This window comes from Theropithecus gelada, chromosome 11 (genome assembly GCF_003255815.1).
Source record: "Theropithecus gelada isolate Dixy chromosome 11, Tgel_1.0, whole genome shotgun sequence".
In the NCBI taxonomy this organism is placed as follows: Eukaryota; Metazoa; Chordata; class Mammalia; order Primates; family Cercopithecidae; genus Theropithecus; species Theropithecus gelada.
The window spans coordinates 21,856,894-21,869,623 of record NC_037679.1 but is presented as its reverse complement, the minus strand read 5'-3'; the positions used below and the strand labels follow the sequence as shown (position 1 = coordinate 21,869,623).

At 44.5% G+C, this 12,730-nt stretch overlaps 1 protein-coding gene across 1 annotated transcript in view; it reads left to right on the top strand.

The window, feature by feature from the left end:
* The window catches only part of PPM1H (protein phosphatase, Mg2+/Mn2+ dependent 1H), a 288,777-nt gene that overhangs the window by 209,842 nt on the left and 66,205 nt on the right, over nt 1-12,730 (top strand). The window contains exon 6 of the mRNA XM_025402759.1: nt 3,437-3,555. Within this exon, the coding sequence (XP_025258544.1) occupies nt 3,437-3,555 (119 nt within the window). The remainder of the gene's footprint in view (nt 1-3,436; nt 3,556-12,730) is intronic.

Below are 12,730 nucleotides of genomic sequence, written 5' to 3'. Positions count from 1 at the left end.
TTATTTATTATTATTATACTTTAAGTTGTAGGGTACATGTGCATAACGTGCAGGTTTGTTACATATGTATACTTGTGCCATGTTGGTCTGCTGCACCCATCAACTCGTCATTTACATCAGGTATAACTCCCAATGCAATCCCTCCCCCCTCCCCCCTCCCCATGATAGGCCCCGGTGTGTGATGTTCCCCTTCCTGAGTCCAAGTGATCTCATTGTTCAGTTCCCACCTATGAGTGAGAACATGCGGTGTTTGGTTTTCTGTTCTTGTGATAGTTTGCTAAGAATGATGGTTTCCAGCTGCATCCATGTCCCTACAAAGGACGCAAACTCATCCTTTTTTATGGCTGCATAGTATTCCATGGTGTATATGTGCCACATTTTCTTAATCCAATCTGTCACTGATGGACATTTGGGTTGATTCCAAGTCTTTGCTATTGTCTTTCTGATGTTGTGAAAGCAATATGCATTCAGTAGAAATCATACTTCAAATTGATTTTGAATTTTGATATTTTCCCAGGCTAGGGATATGTGGTATGATACTCCCTTGTGATGCTGCGCAGTTGCAGTGAGCCAGCAGCTCCTAGTCAACCACACAATCATGAGGGTAAACAACCTCCACTCTACAGTGGACTGTGTTGCCAGATGATTTTGCCCAACTGTACACTAATGTAAGTGTTCTGAGCACATTTAAGGTAGGCCAGGCTAAGCTCTGGTCAGTAGGCTAGTTGTATGAAATGCATTTTGACTTACAATATTTTCAGGTTCTGATGGGTTTATTGGGATGTAACCCCACTGTAAGCAGAGGAGCATCTGTATACATATGTATGTCTTCTACAAAGATCTGTGCATATATGACCCAGCACTCACAAGTTCATGCACACACACATATTGTTTGAAGACCTACTTTTTTACACTTAACGCAACTCTGTGTCGTTGCATATTCTCTATAGTGTCATTGTAAGTGACACCATAGAATTCTCTTGTTTGGGTTTAGGCTAGTTTATTTAATGAGTTATTCGTTCAATGATTTCTTCTAGTTATTTAATGTTATAAATGTCAGAGATATCCTTGTGCCCATACCGTGTGTGGCTCTGTGTGTGTGAGTTCTTTTAACAAGGTTTACTGATTCAGCCTCTGCATGGTCTAAGTGCAAAGGATCACAGGCCTCTTATGGCCCCTTTACTATCTTTTGTTAAAATGTGTGTGTAGGTTAAAGGTCCAACATATGGTTAGGATGAGGGTTATAACCATGATATTAAGCTCAGGCTCAAGATCCACCCAGTCTTGGGTGAATGACCTTGGGCTGGGTCTTAACCTCTCCAGGATGTAGTTTTCTTATTCGTCAATCAAGTCTATGACTGATGCTTTGTGAAATTGTTGGGGAGTAAGATCAGGTGTATCAAGTGTCTGGTATGGGGCTGGCACATGGTAACCCCTAAGCCCATGTTAGTCCAGCTTGGGTAGTGGTTCGTATTCATGCTGATACAATCTCAAAGTTCTGAAACATCATAAAGGGCTTATAACAGATGCTGCTGTCCATTGATCACTTATGCCTTTGTTCTTTAATTTTCACGGGTGGACCAAGATAAAAGAGGAATAAAATAGTATGTACCCAGTAGGCATGACTAGCTTCATGGGCCTGTGACTTGTGTGGTCGCACAGGGTGCTATGCTTAGTTTAATGCTCTGCTGTTCCTGTCTTGAAATTCTTAATTTTGAACACAGGCTTCCTCTTTCTGTTTTTCACTGGGCCCCACAAATGATGTAGCCAGTGTTGCCTGTAAGATTGTTAAGGCAATCTTAGAGTGAAATGAGAACTCACAAAGCACTGAGTGTAGTACTCAGGATATAATAGGACTCAATAATCATTAGGTGACTATAATAATTTTTTGTAAGCAGAAACAACTAAGATAAGTATATTAATAGACATTACATGAAAACAGCAGTGTGAGGTATATAATTAATCTCATTTACAGATAAACTGAGGCCCAAGAAATTAAATAACCTGCTAAAACCACATTGCTTATGAAGGCAGAGCTTGGATTCACACCCAAATTCGTCTCACCCAAAGCACCACTGTTGACCTATTAAGTGTTAGTTGCCTTCATTCCTTCCCAGGAGAACCTCTCTGTAAAACCTTGTATTTAAGCTTACTTGATACCCATCGGTACCGCAAGCGTTACTCCCAGCAGGATTTTCAGAACCCCTCAGAGTGATCCAGAATGTCTGCCACACCTGGAAACTGTTGAGGCTACAGCAAACGGGAAGCACAGTTCTCCTGCTCACCCTTAGTCACCCTGTCTCATCCCATCCTGTCCTGTCCTGTCCCCAAGCCTGCCTAGAATTACTTGCTCAGAGTTCCATATCTGGGCATATATGACCAGCCCGGTGACAATATAGCTTGCTTCCTTTGGTTCCTGAAAAACTTAGCATCGGATGACTCATATCTAACTAATACCTCCAGACCTTCATGAGAATCAGTGGGAGATCCACTGGCATTGCGTCCTGGCAAAGTAGCTGTAGGAGATGCCTACGACCCATACACTGAGGACCTGACCATCTGCCTGGTGGCAGGGATCCCTTGCTTTCCTACAGTGCCAGGCTGTGATTTGCTCTGCCCACTCTTTTCCCTGCCAGAAAAGAGAGAAGATCCATTCCACCACGCTGCTCAGAAGCAGGTGGACAGCTTCATGCAGGGAAGTTCTAGTGCAGGCCTGCTTGCGGTGTGTGGCCTCTGAGTAGAGAAGTTAATATGTGAGCATTGCATATGCTAGATTTGAATTTTGAATGTGACAATGAGACTGTTGTTTCAAAGCAATTCCCTAAGTGGCTGTTTGCTCAAGACTTTTGTAGTGTGAACAGAGATTTGGGGGAGGGGGAGAAGCCATCTGCTCCAGAATAGTCTTCGAATGACACGATCAAATGACTGCAGAGCAAACTGGAGGGAGTCCAACAGAAAGTTCCCGTCTGCTGCATCCAGCCCCAACCAGCACTCGAGCTATTGTGTTTATGTGAAAGCTCACACGCAGGTTTCAAAGGCAAGGCCGTGATAACCAGGAATGTAAGTGAGATGAGTGTGGAAAAGGCCATGTCAGGGGAGCTTTCTCACCCCGTATCTCACCAATATACCATTTGGAAAACTAAAAAGCCAGGCTTTAGAGAGAAGCTCCGTCTTTTTTCCTGATGCCTTCAGCTATGCATTTGGTTACAATCAATGTATCAGATCAAATGAAAAAGTTGCATTCCTTTGTAAGTTCATTTTTATGTGCTCATCTTCTATTAGTGGTTAGACTCTGAAATCTATTTACTTAAAATATGAGGCAATTTTCTTGTTTTTAAAATATGGCCTGTCTCAATTTGCAAAGCATCCTTGATTCTTATTTTGTTTCTCTAAATATGTGTCTGTATGTGTTTTTTCTTTTTCTTTTTGCTATTAGGCATTCATGCAGCCTCACTTGCTGGGAAATGAGTTCACACATTTGGAGTTTCCAAGGAGAGTACAGAGAAAGGAGCTTGGAAAGAAGATGCTCTACAGGGACTTTAACATGACAGGCTGGTAAGAACATGCCTTCCTCCGCCTCGGCACCACACAGTGTGTGTGAAGGAAGCATCACCACCATAAAAAGCCACTTACACAGTTTGGATCAGGAAGCACAGCCAGAGACCTGGGTTTGTGGTGAAGGACAAGGGGCTACACCTGCCTCTGCTATTTTTGCTTAGGACCAAATCACAAGCCTTGGTTTGCCCCTCTGCTTCTTCGAGGCTCTCCTTGGGGACACTGGACCCCGTGAAACTGACCTGATTTCTCACTTCACATGCAGCAAACATTTGAGGGCTTTAAAAACACATGAAGCTTTATCTGTTTAGGTCAGGGTTATTAAAGAGGTAGAATGGCCAAAGGTTTATTGGCCAGACTGACTTGGGTTCAAATCCTGACTCTGATTTTTCTAAATGAGCAAAGTTGGCCAAATTGCTTAACCTCTAGAGCCCATTTTTCCATGGATAAAGTGATAAAAAGATATATCCTTTGAAGGTTCATTATCAAGGCTAAAGTTAATGAGCTATTCTCATTAATATCACATTCAAGTTGAAATAAGAACTCTTGTCTGGGGGGTTCTCTTATTCCAAAAACACAACTGTGTAAGCATCAAGACCATTTCTAGAATGGAGCAGTGGCTAAAGTTGACTAAGACCTCATCGTTTCTTTTATCTGACTAACAGATATGTTGATAAGTACTTACACTCTATGGTTGATATAAGGATTAAATGAGAGTGCAGTGCCTGGCACTGTGTGGGTGGAGATTTGCTCTTGTGCCCTGGCGTCCTAACAAGCGAGCCTCCTGCCAGTCTGGAAGAACATATGAGAATGAGACAATGGACCCTTTCTTCCCCATATCTCCAACACAGTCGAAGTAGATTTTCTTATCTCTTCCCCATTGACCAAAATAGCAATAGCAGATGGTCACAGCCCAAATTCCCATGGTGATGACTTGGCCAGGGATCTACTGCCAGGCTATATACTGTCTTCAGGGAACAAGTTGAGCTACCCAGGGAAGATAAGAGGCCAATCTAAGGGACTTCTGGTTGTCCTTTGCAAACCAATAGAAGTTCCTCACCTGTATCCACTCTTCTTCCTCTACAACAAGGTTAGCAAACTATGACCTAAGAGTCAGATTCTGCCTACCCCACCTACTTCTATAAATAATTTTTTAAAATATAGCTATTCCCATTTGTTTGTTTGATCTGTGACTGCCTTCATTCACACTGCAACAGGGCAGTTAAGTAGTTGCATCAGAGACTGGTTCTCAAGCCTAAGAATTTACCCCTGCTCTAAAATATGAATGGATTTATCAGAAAGGGTTCACCTTTGCAGCTCTGAGTTCTGGGGTTTTGATGCCCCAGGGTCATCATACCAACCCTGACTAGGTTTTCTTGTAAATCCATTTTTATTTAGTTAGCAAAATCAGCACTTGTACAGGAAAAGTTTAAGGTGAGAGCTAGTGTAATTCAGCAAAGCATCATGGGGTTTAGTCTGGGAATTGTAGAATTTGGAAAGATGGAAGGTTAGGAACCCACATGGTTGTAAACACATGAAAAGAGTAGATCTAAAAGATATCGAGGAATATGACCAAATAGAAGAGGAGAGACTGTGAGAGACAGACGGGGCTGGTACTGAGGGAACATGATAGGGAAAATGGGATGCCAGACAAATTTAGATTTACTGGGAAGCTATGGGGTGCTCTTATATATTCCTAAGAAAGAGAATTAAATGAAAGCAATGTTTATGGAAGGCCATTCTAAGAGAAGTTGGAATGAAATTGACTAGGAGAGAAAGCAGATTCAGGTACCCAGAGAAAAACTATCATAGCAACATTTATGTGAGGTCTCAAGGACTAAATAGAGGGATAGAAGCAGAAAACACAGAAGGAACGAAAATGAGTAAGAAACTAAATGATTTAGGCCAAGGGATAAAGGTAAGTCTTTGACAACACCAGTTGCCTATTTAAATGTGTCTCTTCAACAAGTCTGTAGTCTCCTTGAGGGGGACACCAGTGCCTAGTCCTGTGCCTGACACATAGTAGACAGGTAGCAATTACGTATTGGCTGAAAGGAAGAAAAGAAGTATAATTGACACAAGTGGGGAGGTCAATGTTGCAGACAGTCGATGTGCACATTTAAAACAGATTGAGCTTGAGGCAAGGCTGTACCTATGTTCTTTCTATGCCAGAAAGGCAAATTAGATCTAAAGTAGTCAAAACAAATGGTAAATATCTGCCTAGGATTTTGTAATAAGGAAAAGTATCTTTGTTGCAGATGCTTAGTATTGATTCAAAGGGGGAGAAGAACAGCTTATTGTTACTAACTTTGAAAAGCACTCCTAATGAGATAATAGGCATCCTCACTTTAATAGGCAAGATGCTTTCAAAGGCTGTAAAGGTTCCACTCAAACGTCTCTTTGTAAGTAGAATGTGTGATGGGGTTAGTTTTTTTATGTTTCTTTCTCCAAACCCTGGAAGCTCTGTTTTTTGTTTGTTTGTTTGTCTTGTTTTGGTTTGGTTTGGTTTGGTTTTAGTGGCTTGTACATTTTAATATTTAGCAAATGTCTAAAGATTGTCCCGGTTTTATAATTTTTTTTAAAAAAATGTAGCTAAGTTCAGGGACTAGATTATATCCAACTTTATATGCACACAGTTACTTTCTTTCAGTCTTGCGTGCACACTTCCTCTTGTTCTCTTTCTCATTTTCTCTCTCTCTCTCTCTCTCTGCATTAGCATGGTCCTAAGCAGATAAACAGTCCACAAATGGGCTGTTTTTAATTGTATGGAACTTCACAGAAGGTACTGAATAATGAAGGAGCCACAACTGAGAATGGCTTTAGTCAGACGTGATTTGCTGATTTGTTTTCAGCCTAATTCCCCACACGGCTATTGGCTCGCAACCTTGGCTACAAGCAGATTTATGTGCATCTTTGTGCATTTCCTACCTGTTCTGACTTTTGATTTGAAAATAGGACTTAAGGTGAAGAAAAGCCCTTTACATCTTTGTTAGAAGAACCTAAGAAATTGAAAACCAGTTTAGGCCAAGCACAGTGGCTCACACCTATAATCCCAGCATTTGGGGAGGCATAGGTGGTAGGATCAGTTGAGTCCAGGAATTTGAGGGTGCAGTGAGTCAGAATCACGCCACTGCACTCCAGTCTGGGCAACAGAGCAAAACCGCATCTCTAAATAAGTAAATGAATCAATAAATCAATCATCCATTCAATTTAGACTACTGCCTACATAAAGCACCCCCACCCAACTTTAATGAATTCCTTTTTAAAATGTTTTTACCCTCTAACAGAAAGCCTTAGATCTAGCAGTTATTTTTTAGGACTTAAAGATGGGAGGCTGGGCATGGTGGCAGATGCCTATAATCCTGGCACTTTGAGAGGCCGAGATGGGAGGATCACTTGAGCCCAGGAGTTCAAGACCAGCCTGGGCAACATAAGGAGACCCCATCTCTATAACAAATTTTTTAAATTAGCCAGGCATGGTGGCACATGCCTATGGTCTCAGCTCCTCAGGAGGCTGAGGTGGAAGGATTACTTGGGCCTGGAACCCATTTTTCTGAAACCTTCTCACAGGTAAAAGCTGTGAGAATCCTTGTAATAAAGGATTACTACTGCAAAGCTGTTTAATCCTTGTAGTAAATGCCTAGTTGTGGAATTTTTTTTCTTCTTCATCCCCCACTAATCATCATGATAATGGGGTCGACAATTACTGGAAGAGCTAAGGGCCAGACACTATGATGAGAGCTTTACCTGATTCCTCATACCTAACTCTTAAAACAGTCCTAGGAACTAGGTACATTTTACAGATGAGGAAACTGAGGCACAGAGCTAAGTTGCTCAAGGTTATAGAACTCGTAAAAGGAGAATGTGGGATATGGATCCAGGCAGTGTAACTTCAGAGTGTGTGGTGCTGACTAAGGTGCTGAACTGCCAGATGTGGAATGACTGCCCCTGACTCCCATTTTGCAGGTGAGCACATTGAGGCCTAGAGGTATTAGGCGGTTTGCGCAGTCTCTCCTGACGCAAACGTGTCAGAATAAGGACTAGAATCCAGGTTTCTGACTCTTTGTTGGGGTTCTTACACAAGGTGCCAGTCAGCTTTTCTTCAGGATAATTAGACATGATAATTCCGTTTCGAGCTTCGGTGTACATTTAAGCAAGGGCTGTCTATCCACCAGGACCAGGACCGGTGTCTTGACGATCCTATAGGGTCAAGAGGATGGAATGAAGCATATTAGGAGCTGCTGAGGCCGTCACTTTTCTAGTCCCCAGTCTGACCCTGTAGACCATTGGTCAAATTAAACTGATGCTTCACACTTCTCATTAAGAGCCTGTGTCATTTGGGGGTGGGGGTTCTGGGGGAAGATCCCAAAAGAACCAGTTCTTAGAAAACTTGCCTGCTCAAATTAGAGGAGCATCGCGCCGGCACTCAGTGGTGTGTCTGCCGCAGGAGGAAGTGTGGGAGAGGATGTCAGCTCTGGGAAGCCTTGTCTCATAATTAAGAATGAGTCTGTTGCCTCTTTATGGGGATCCTTTTTTTCCCACCCTCGTGCTTTCTCAGAGACTGTGGAGCAGCTTGGCAGGCCCAAATTGTTTTGAGGACAAAAGGTTATTGTCACCAGGACCTTCATAATGCAGTTGGCCTCTTCCCTGGCTCCCCCACCTCCCCTTCCCCCTCTCCTCAGATAGTTTGCACAGTGGCTTGATTTACAAAGCCGCTCTCTTCGCAGTGCCCCCAGCGCTGAGTTCATTCCTGATGGAGTCTTCCCTTGCTCTCCCTATCACCCCCTTGGCTCTCACCTCCTGTGCATGGTGTCATTGGTCCCGGTGCCAGAATCCTCACACTGGGGCCCATCCTCCCCATCCCTTTGTGTTGAGCTGCTGTTGCAGGATGCACACTGTAGCTGGCATTGTGTTGCCTTGAGAGCAGTGTATCCCGACCCGCAGCCCTCTGAGATGTCTCAGGCTGTAATTTACTGGCGAGTGTCTGTGTTACCGAGTTGAAACAGCAGTTTCTCACAGCTGGCTTTGTGGCACCAAGTCTCTGCTCCTGTGACCGCTAGCTATTTCGCTTTCTCAAGTAGGACCAGCGTACTTTGTGCCATGTCCAGCCACATGGGGTGGCAAGCAAGCCAGGGACCCAGAAGGACATGTGTGTGGGAGGGGGCTGAAACTTCACCCATGGCGCCAGGCCAGATTCTCCGGCAGCTGTTCCTGGGCTGATGGGATTTGTAGAGAGAGCAAGGGCCAAAGAAGAAAAGTCCATCTTGTGAATGCTAGATTGCTTCCAGATGGTTCTGGTCATGAGCAAAGTATACCAGAATTCTTCCTTTAAGCAAAGCCTTTCTAACGCTATGATGGTCTTATTTCAGGGGCAGGCTGGACTGGTAACTTGAGATCACATGCTTGATTTGGTAAAGAGAGTCCTGTTTTGGTGATAGGCACCTTGCGTACTTTGCTCTGCCAAGCTTCTGGGGCCTTGGGTAAATCCTGGCCTAGGTCTCCCACTTGTAAAATACTTCCTCTGACCATTGCTGCCAACCTGTAAGTGTGGTGGGGGCAGGGGTGGGCTTCGCTCTGCTTTTAGAGCTGCTGGAAAAGACAGATCCCATTAGAAAGATTCCAGAGATGGCAATGTTTTATTTTGTCCCGTAGAGCCCCTAATTTTTATAATTCTAACTTGATAATACATCACGATAATTTTCCCTCCTCTCTTTTCCTTAAAACTATGAGCAAATAGGGGATTTTCCACTGGGAGCAGAGTGGAGTCAGCTCGTTTTCTCCTTTCAGCACTTTCTGCTTTTATTGAGGCAAAGAAAACCTTTTCCGTTCTCTGTGCTCTCGAGCACGGTAGCCACTAGCTACATGTGGCCATTTCAATTAGTTAAAATTACATAAATTAAAAATGTATTTCCCAAGTTGCCCCAGCCGAATCTCAGTTGCTCAGGAACCACATGTGGCTAGTGGCTGCTGAACTGGACCATGCGGATATAGAACGTTTCCATCATCACGGAAAGTTCTACAGGATGGTGCTGTGGTCTACATTGTAGAAGAGCGTGGGTGTAGTTGGGAATGGGGTGGTGCAAGGAGCTCTCTGTAACTCAACATCCCAACAGCAAAGAGTTTTTTTTTTTTTTTTTTTTTTAAAGACAGGGTCTCACTCTGCCACCCAGGCTGGAAGGCGATCGCATGACCACAGCTCACTGCAGCCTCCACCTCCCAGGCTCAGGTGAGAAAGAGGGAAAAGTACCAAGTTTGAATTTTTCAATTACTCTGTAAAACTTGAGTCGAGCCTCTTGAGTAGCTGGTACTATAGGTGTGTGACACCACACCCTGCTAATTTTTGTGTATTTTATAGAGACAGGGTTTTGCCATGTTACCCAGACTGGTCTCGAACTCCTGGGTTCAAGCAGTCCTCCTGCCTCAGCCTTCCAAAGTGCTGAGATTACAGGCATGAGCCACCGAACCTGGCAGCAAAGAGTTTTTTAAAAGCTGGGTACTGATAAGTGTGGACAGCGAATGGTGTAGCCACACCAGCCTCTGGTGCCTCTGCTGCCGGACTCTTGAGTCTGCAGACGGGTGGGCTTCACACCCCTTTTCTGATCCCCGGGGGCATCAGTCATTGTGCTTAGGAACAACTCACCTCATAGCCAGTGGTCACTTTTGGGCCACCAAGAAGCTGCATCCAGCTGGCCAGACTAAAGAGAGACCCGTTTCATCGGCCCTAGTCAGTAGTGCACCTCCCCTCCCCAAGCAGCCCAGCAGCCTTCTTTCAGCTCTCTCAGCTGTCTCCTGGATGAGGACCAGCTGTTGGCACTGTTGTCCCTCTTGCTTTTCCTTTGATTTCTTGGGGAGTATCTCAGGCCCTGAGAATATGATTTAAAAGCAGCTTGGTTTCCAACCCTTTCCATTGTGTTTGGGGTGACCTTTATTCTCCATCTATAGCCTGGAGCTTGACTTGGGGAGGGGAGGCGCAGCCCCACAGCATCAGGCTTCTTACCAACAATCCAGATGCTTTCTGGAGAGAGAAACTCACTGGAGATAGTTCCACGCATGGTCTGGAGCTGCCAGGTTGGGTTTTACAAATATAGATACAGCTACTATCTTATTCTTTATTGCTGTCTTCAATGCCCTCTGACAGTGCATTCAAGCAGGCTGACAAGGAAGTGGATGAGCAGATTGAGAAACGCCACAGAATGCTTTATGAAGCCAACTCCAGAGCTGCACCCGCATTTAATATAAATTGATTTATTGAATCAAGCACAGAAGCCCGGTTACAGAAACCCCAGGCTTTATCCTCTTGAGGACCACCTAATAAAGCAGCCCCAACTGACACTCCTCATTAGCTTTTCCACAGATCCCAAGGCAGTTTTTAAAGGGACAGTGTCCCTCTTTTGGGCCCAAATTGATATGTTGGCCATGCCTGTGGGTCTAATTAGCTCGGCATTATTAGCCTTCCTTGGAAACCCTGCATTTTTGAACAGCTTGACTCTTGAGTTTTACAGAGTAATTGAAAAATTCAAACTCGGTACTTTTCCCTCTTTCTGCTTTTAATCACTCTTAACCCAGTCTTTGGAAATTTACCTACAGATGTCTCTGGCATTTGGGGGGCACAGAAGGCTCTCTCAGTCCCACCCCAGTGTAAATCCTGATGTTGCTGTCATGCCACAGACCTACCTTATGAGGAGACTTTTTATACTCACCAGAGAAATATGATATTTTAATTTTATAATTACTTCACAAGAAAGCAGGCCTTTCCCTAGTGAAACCTGGTATTCATTTCCTCTCAGCAACTTGTATTTTCATAATTTAATGATTACGGGCCACCTTGGCAGCAGTCTGATTGCTGAAAGCACTCTGAAAATCTGACCTTGTAGAGAAAGGGGCAGGGGGGATCATTTCAGAGAATTTTAACCCCAAACCTCAATAGATTATCCAGGATGCGGATAGGCTGGGGCAGGGATTAGGCACCTGAAAAGTCCCTGTGTTCCAAATTCCAGTGGGGCTGGAGTCCAAGTCAGAATGGGTCAGCCCCACACGGGGAGGGGCCTCTCCCGGGGCTTCCAGAGCTGAGATGATGAATGGTTATTTGCTATGTGCATGTTCTGCATCTTTTCAAGATTTGCAGCTCTAGCTGCAGGAGCAGCAGGGAAGAAAGCGGGCCCTGCTGCGTGCAGCACATCTCCTGACAGTGATGAATGACTCCCTGCTCCCTGCCCTCCTGCGCAGGAGGCCAGTGGAAGCTATGGGGTCTTTACGAATGGTTGCAAGCCAAGACAGACAGGCTTTGTCAGACCACAGGGAGGAGAAAGAAAAGAGATGCCCCCACCAGCTCGCTCCCTATTGATCATCACTCACCCTGCACACGCATGCACGCATGAATGCACTCACACACGTCTCTCTGCTTCAATGAGTAAAAGTTTATTGTCCTAAAGTGGCCAAACTACTTCCAAGCCTTTCTTCCCCACTCAGACCCTTCGAATACTCACAGCATTTATCTCTATTATCCACATACGTTTAAGCAGAGTGTGTGTACCGCGCGTCCCCTGTGACTGGTGTTTGGGGTTGTACAGTATGTATATGATGAGAACATAGCTACAAGTCATCTGGGGAAGTTTGGGGATGTCAAGTGCTTATAAAAATCTCTTAAAGTAGTGTCCTTTTAACCAAGAAGGCCCTGTAGACACTTCTCATATATTTGACAGACTTGTATTGTACACCTACTACACAGTAGATGTTGAGTAGCAGTTAAGAGCAAGGACGCTGGAGCCAGACTGCCTAGCTGGGCCAATCCCCACCTCAGATCATTTTGCCACTCTCAACTTGGCTTCCCCATTTGTAAAATGAAGCTAACAATGGTACTTGAGGCCAGGTGTAGTGGCTCACGCCTGTAATCCCAACACTTTGGGAGGCTGAAGCGGGTGGATCCTTTGTGGCCATGAGTTCAAGACCAGCCTGGGCAACATGGGGAGACCCTGTCTCTACAAAAAATACAAAAATTTTCTGGGGGTGGTGGCATGTGCCTATAGTCCCAGCTATCTGGGGGGCTGAGGTGGGCAGATCACTTGAGCCCAGGAAGTCAAGGCTGCAGGGAGCTGTGATCATACCGCTGCACTCCAGCCTGGGCAAAAGAACAAGATCCTATCTCAGACAAACAAACAAAACAGTACATGATAAT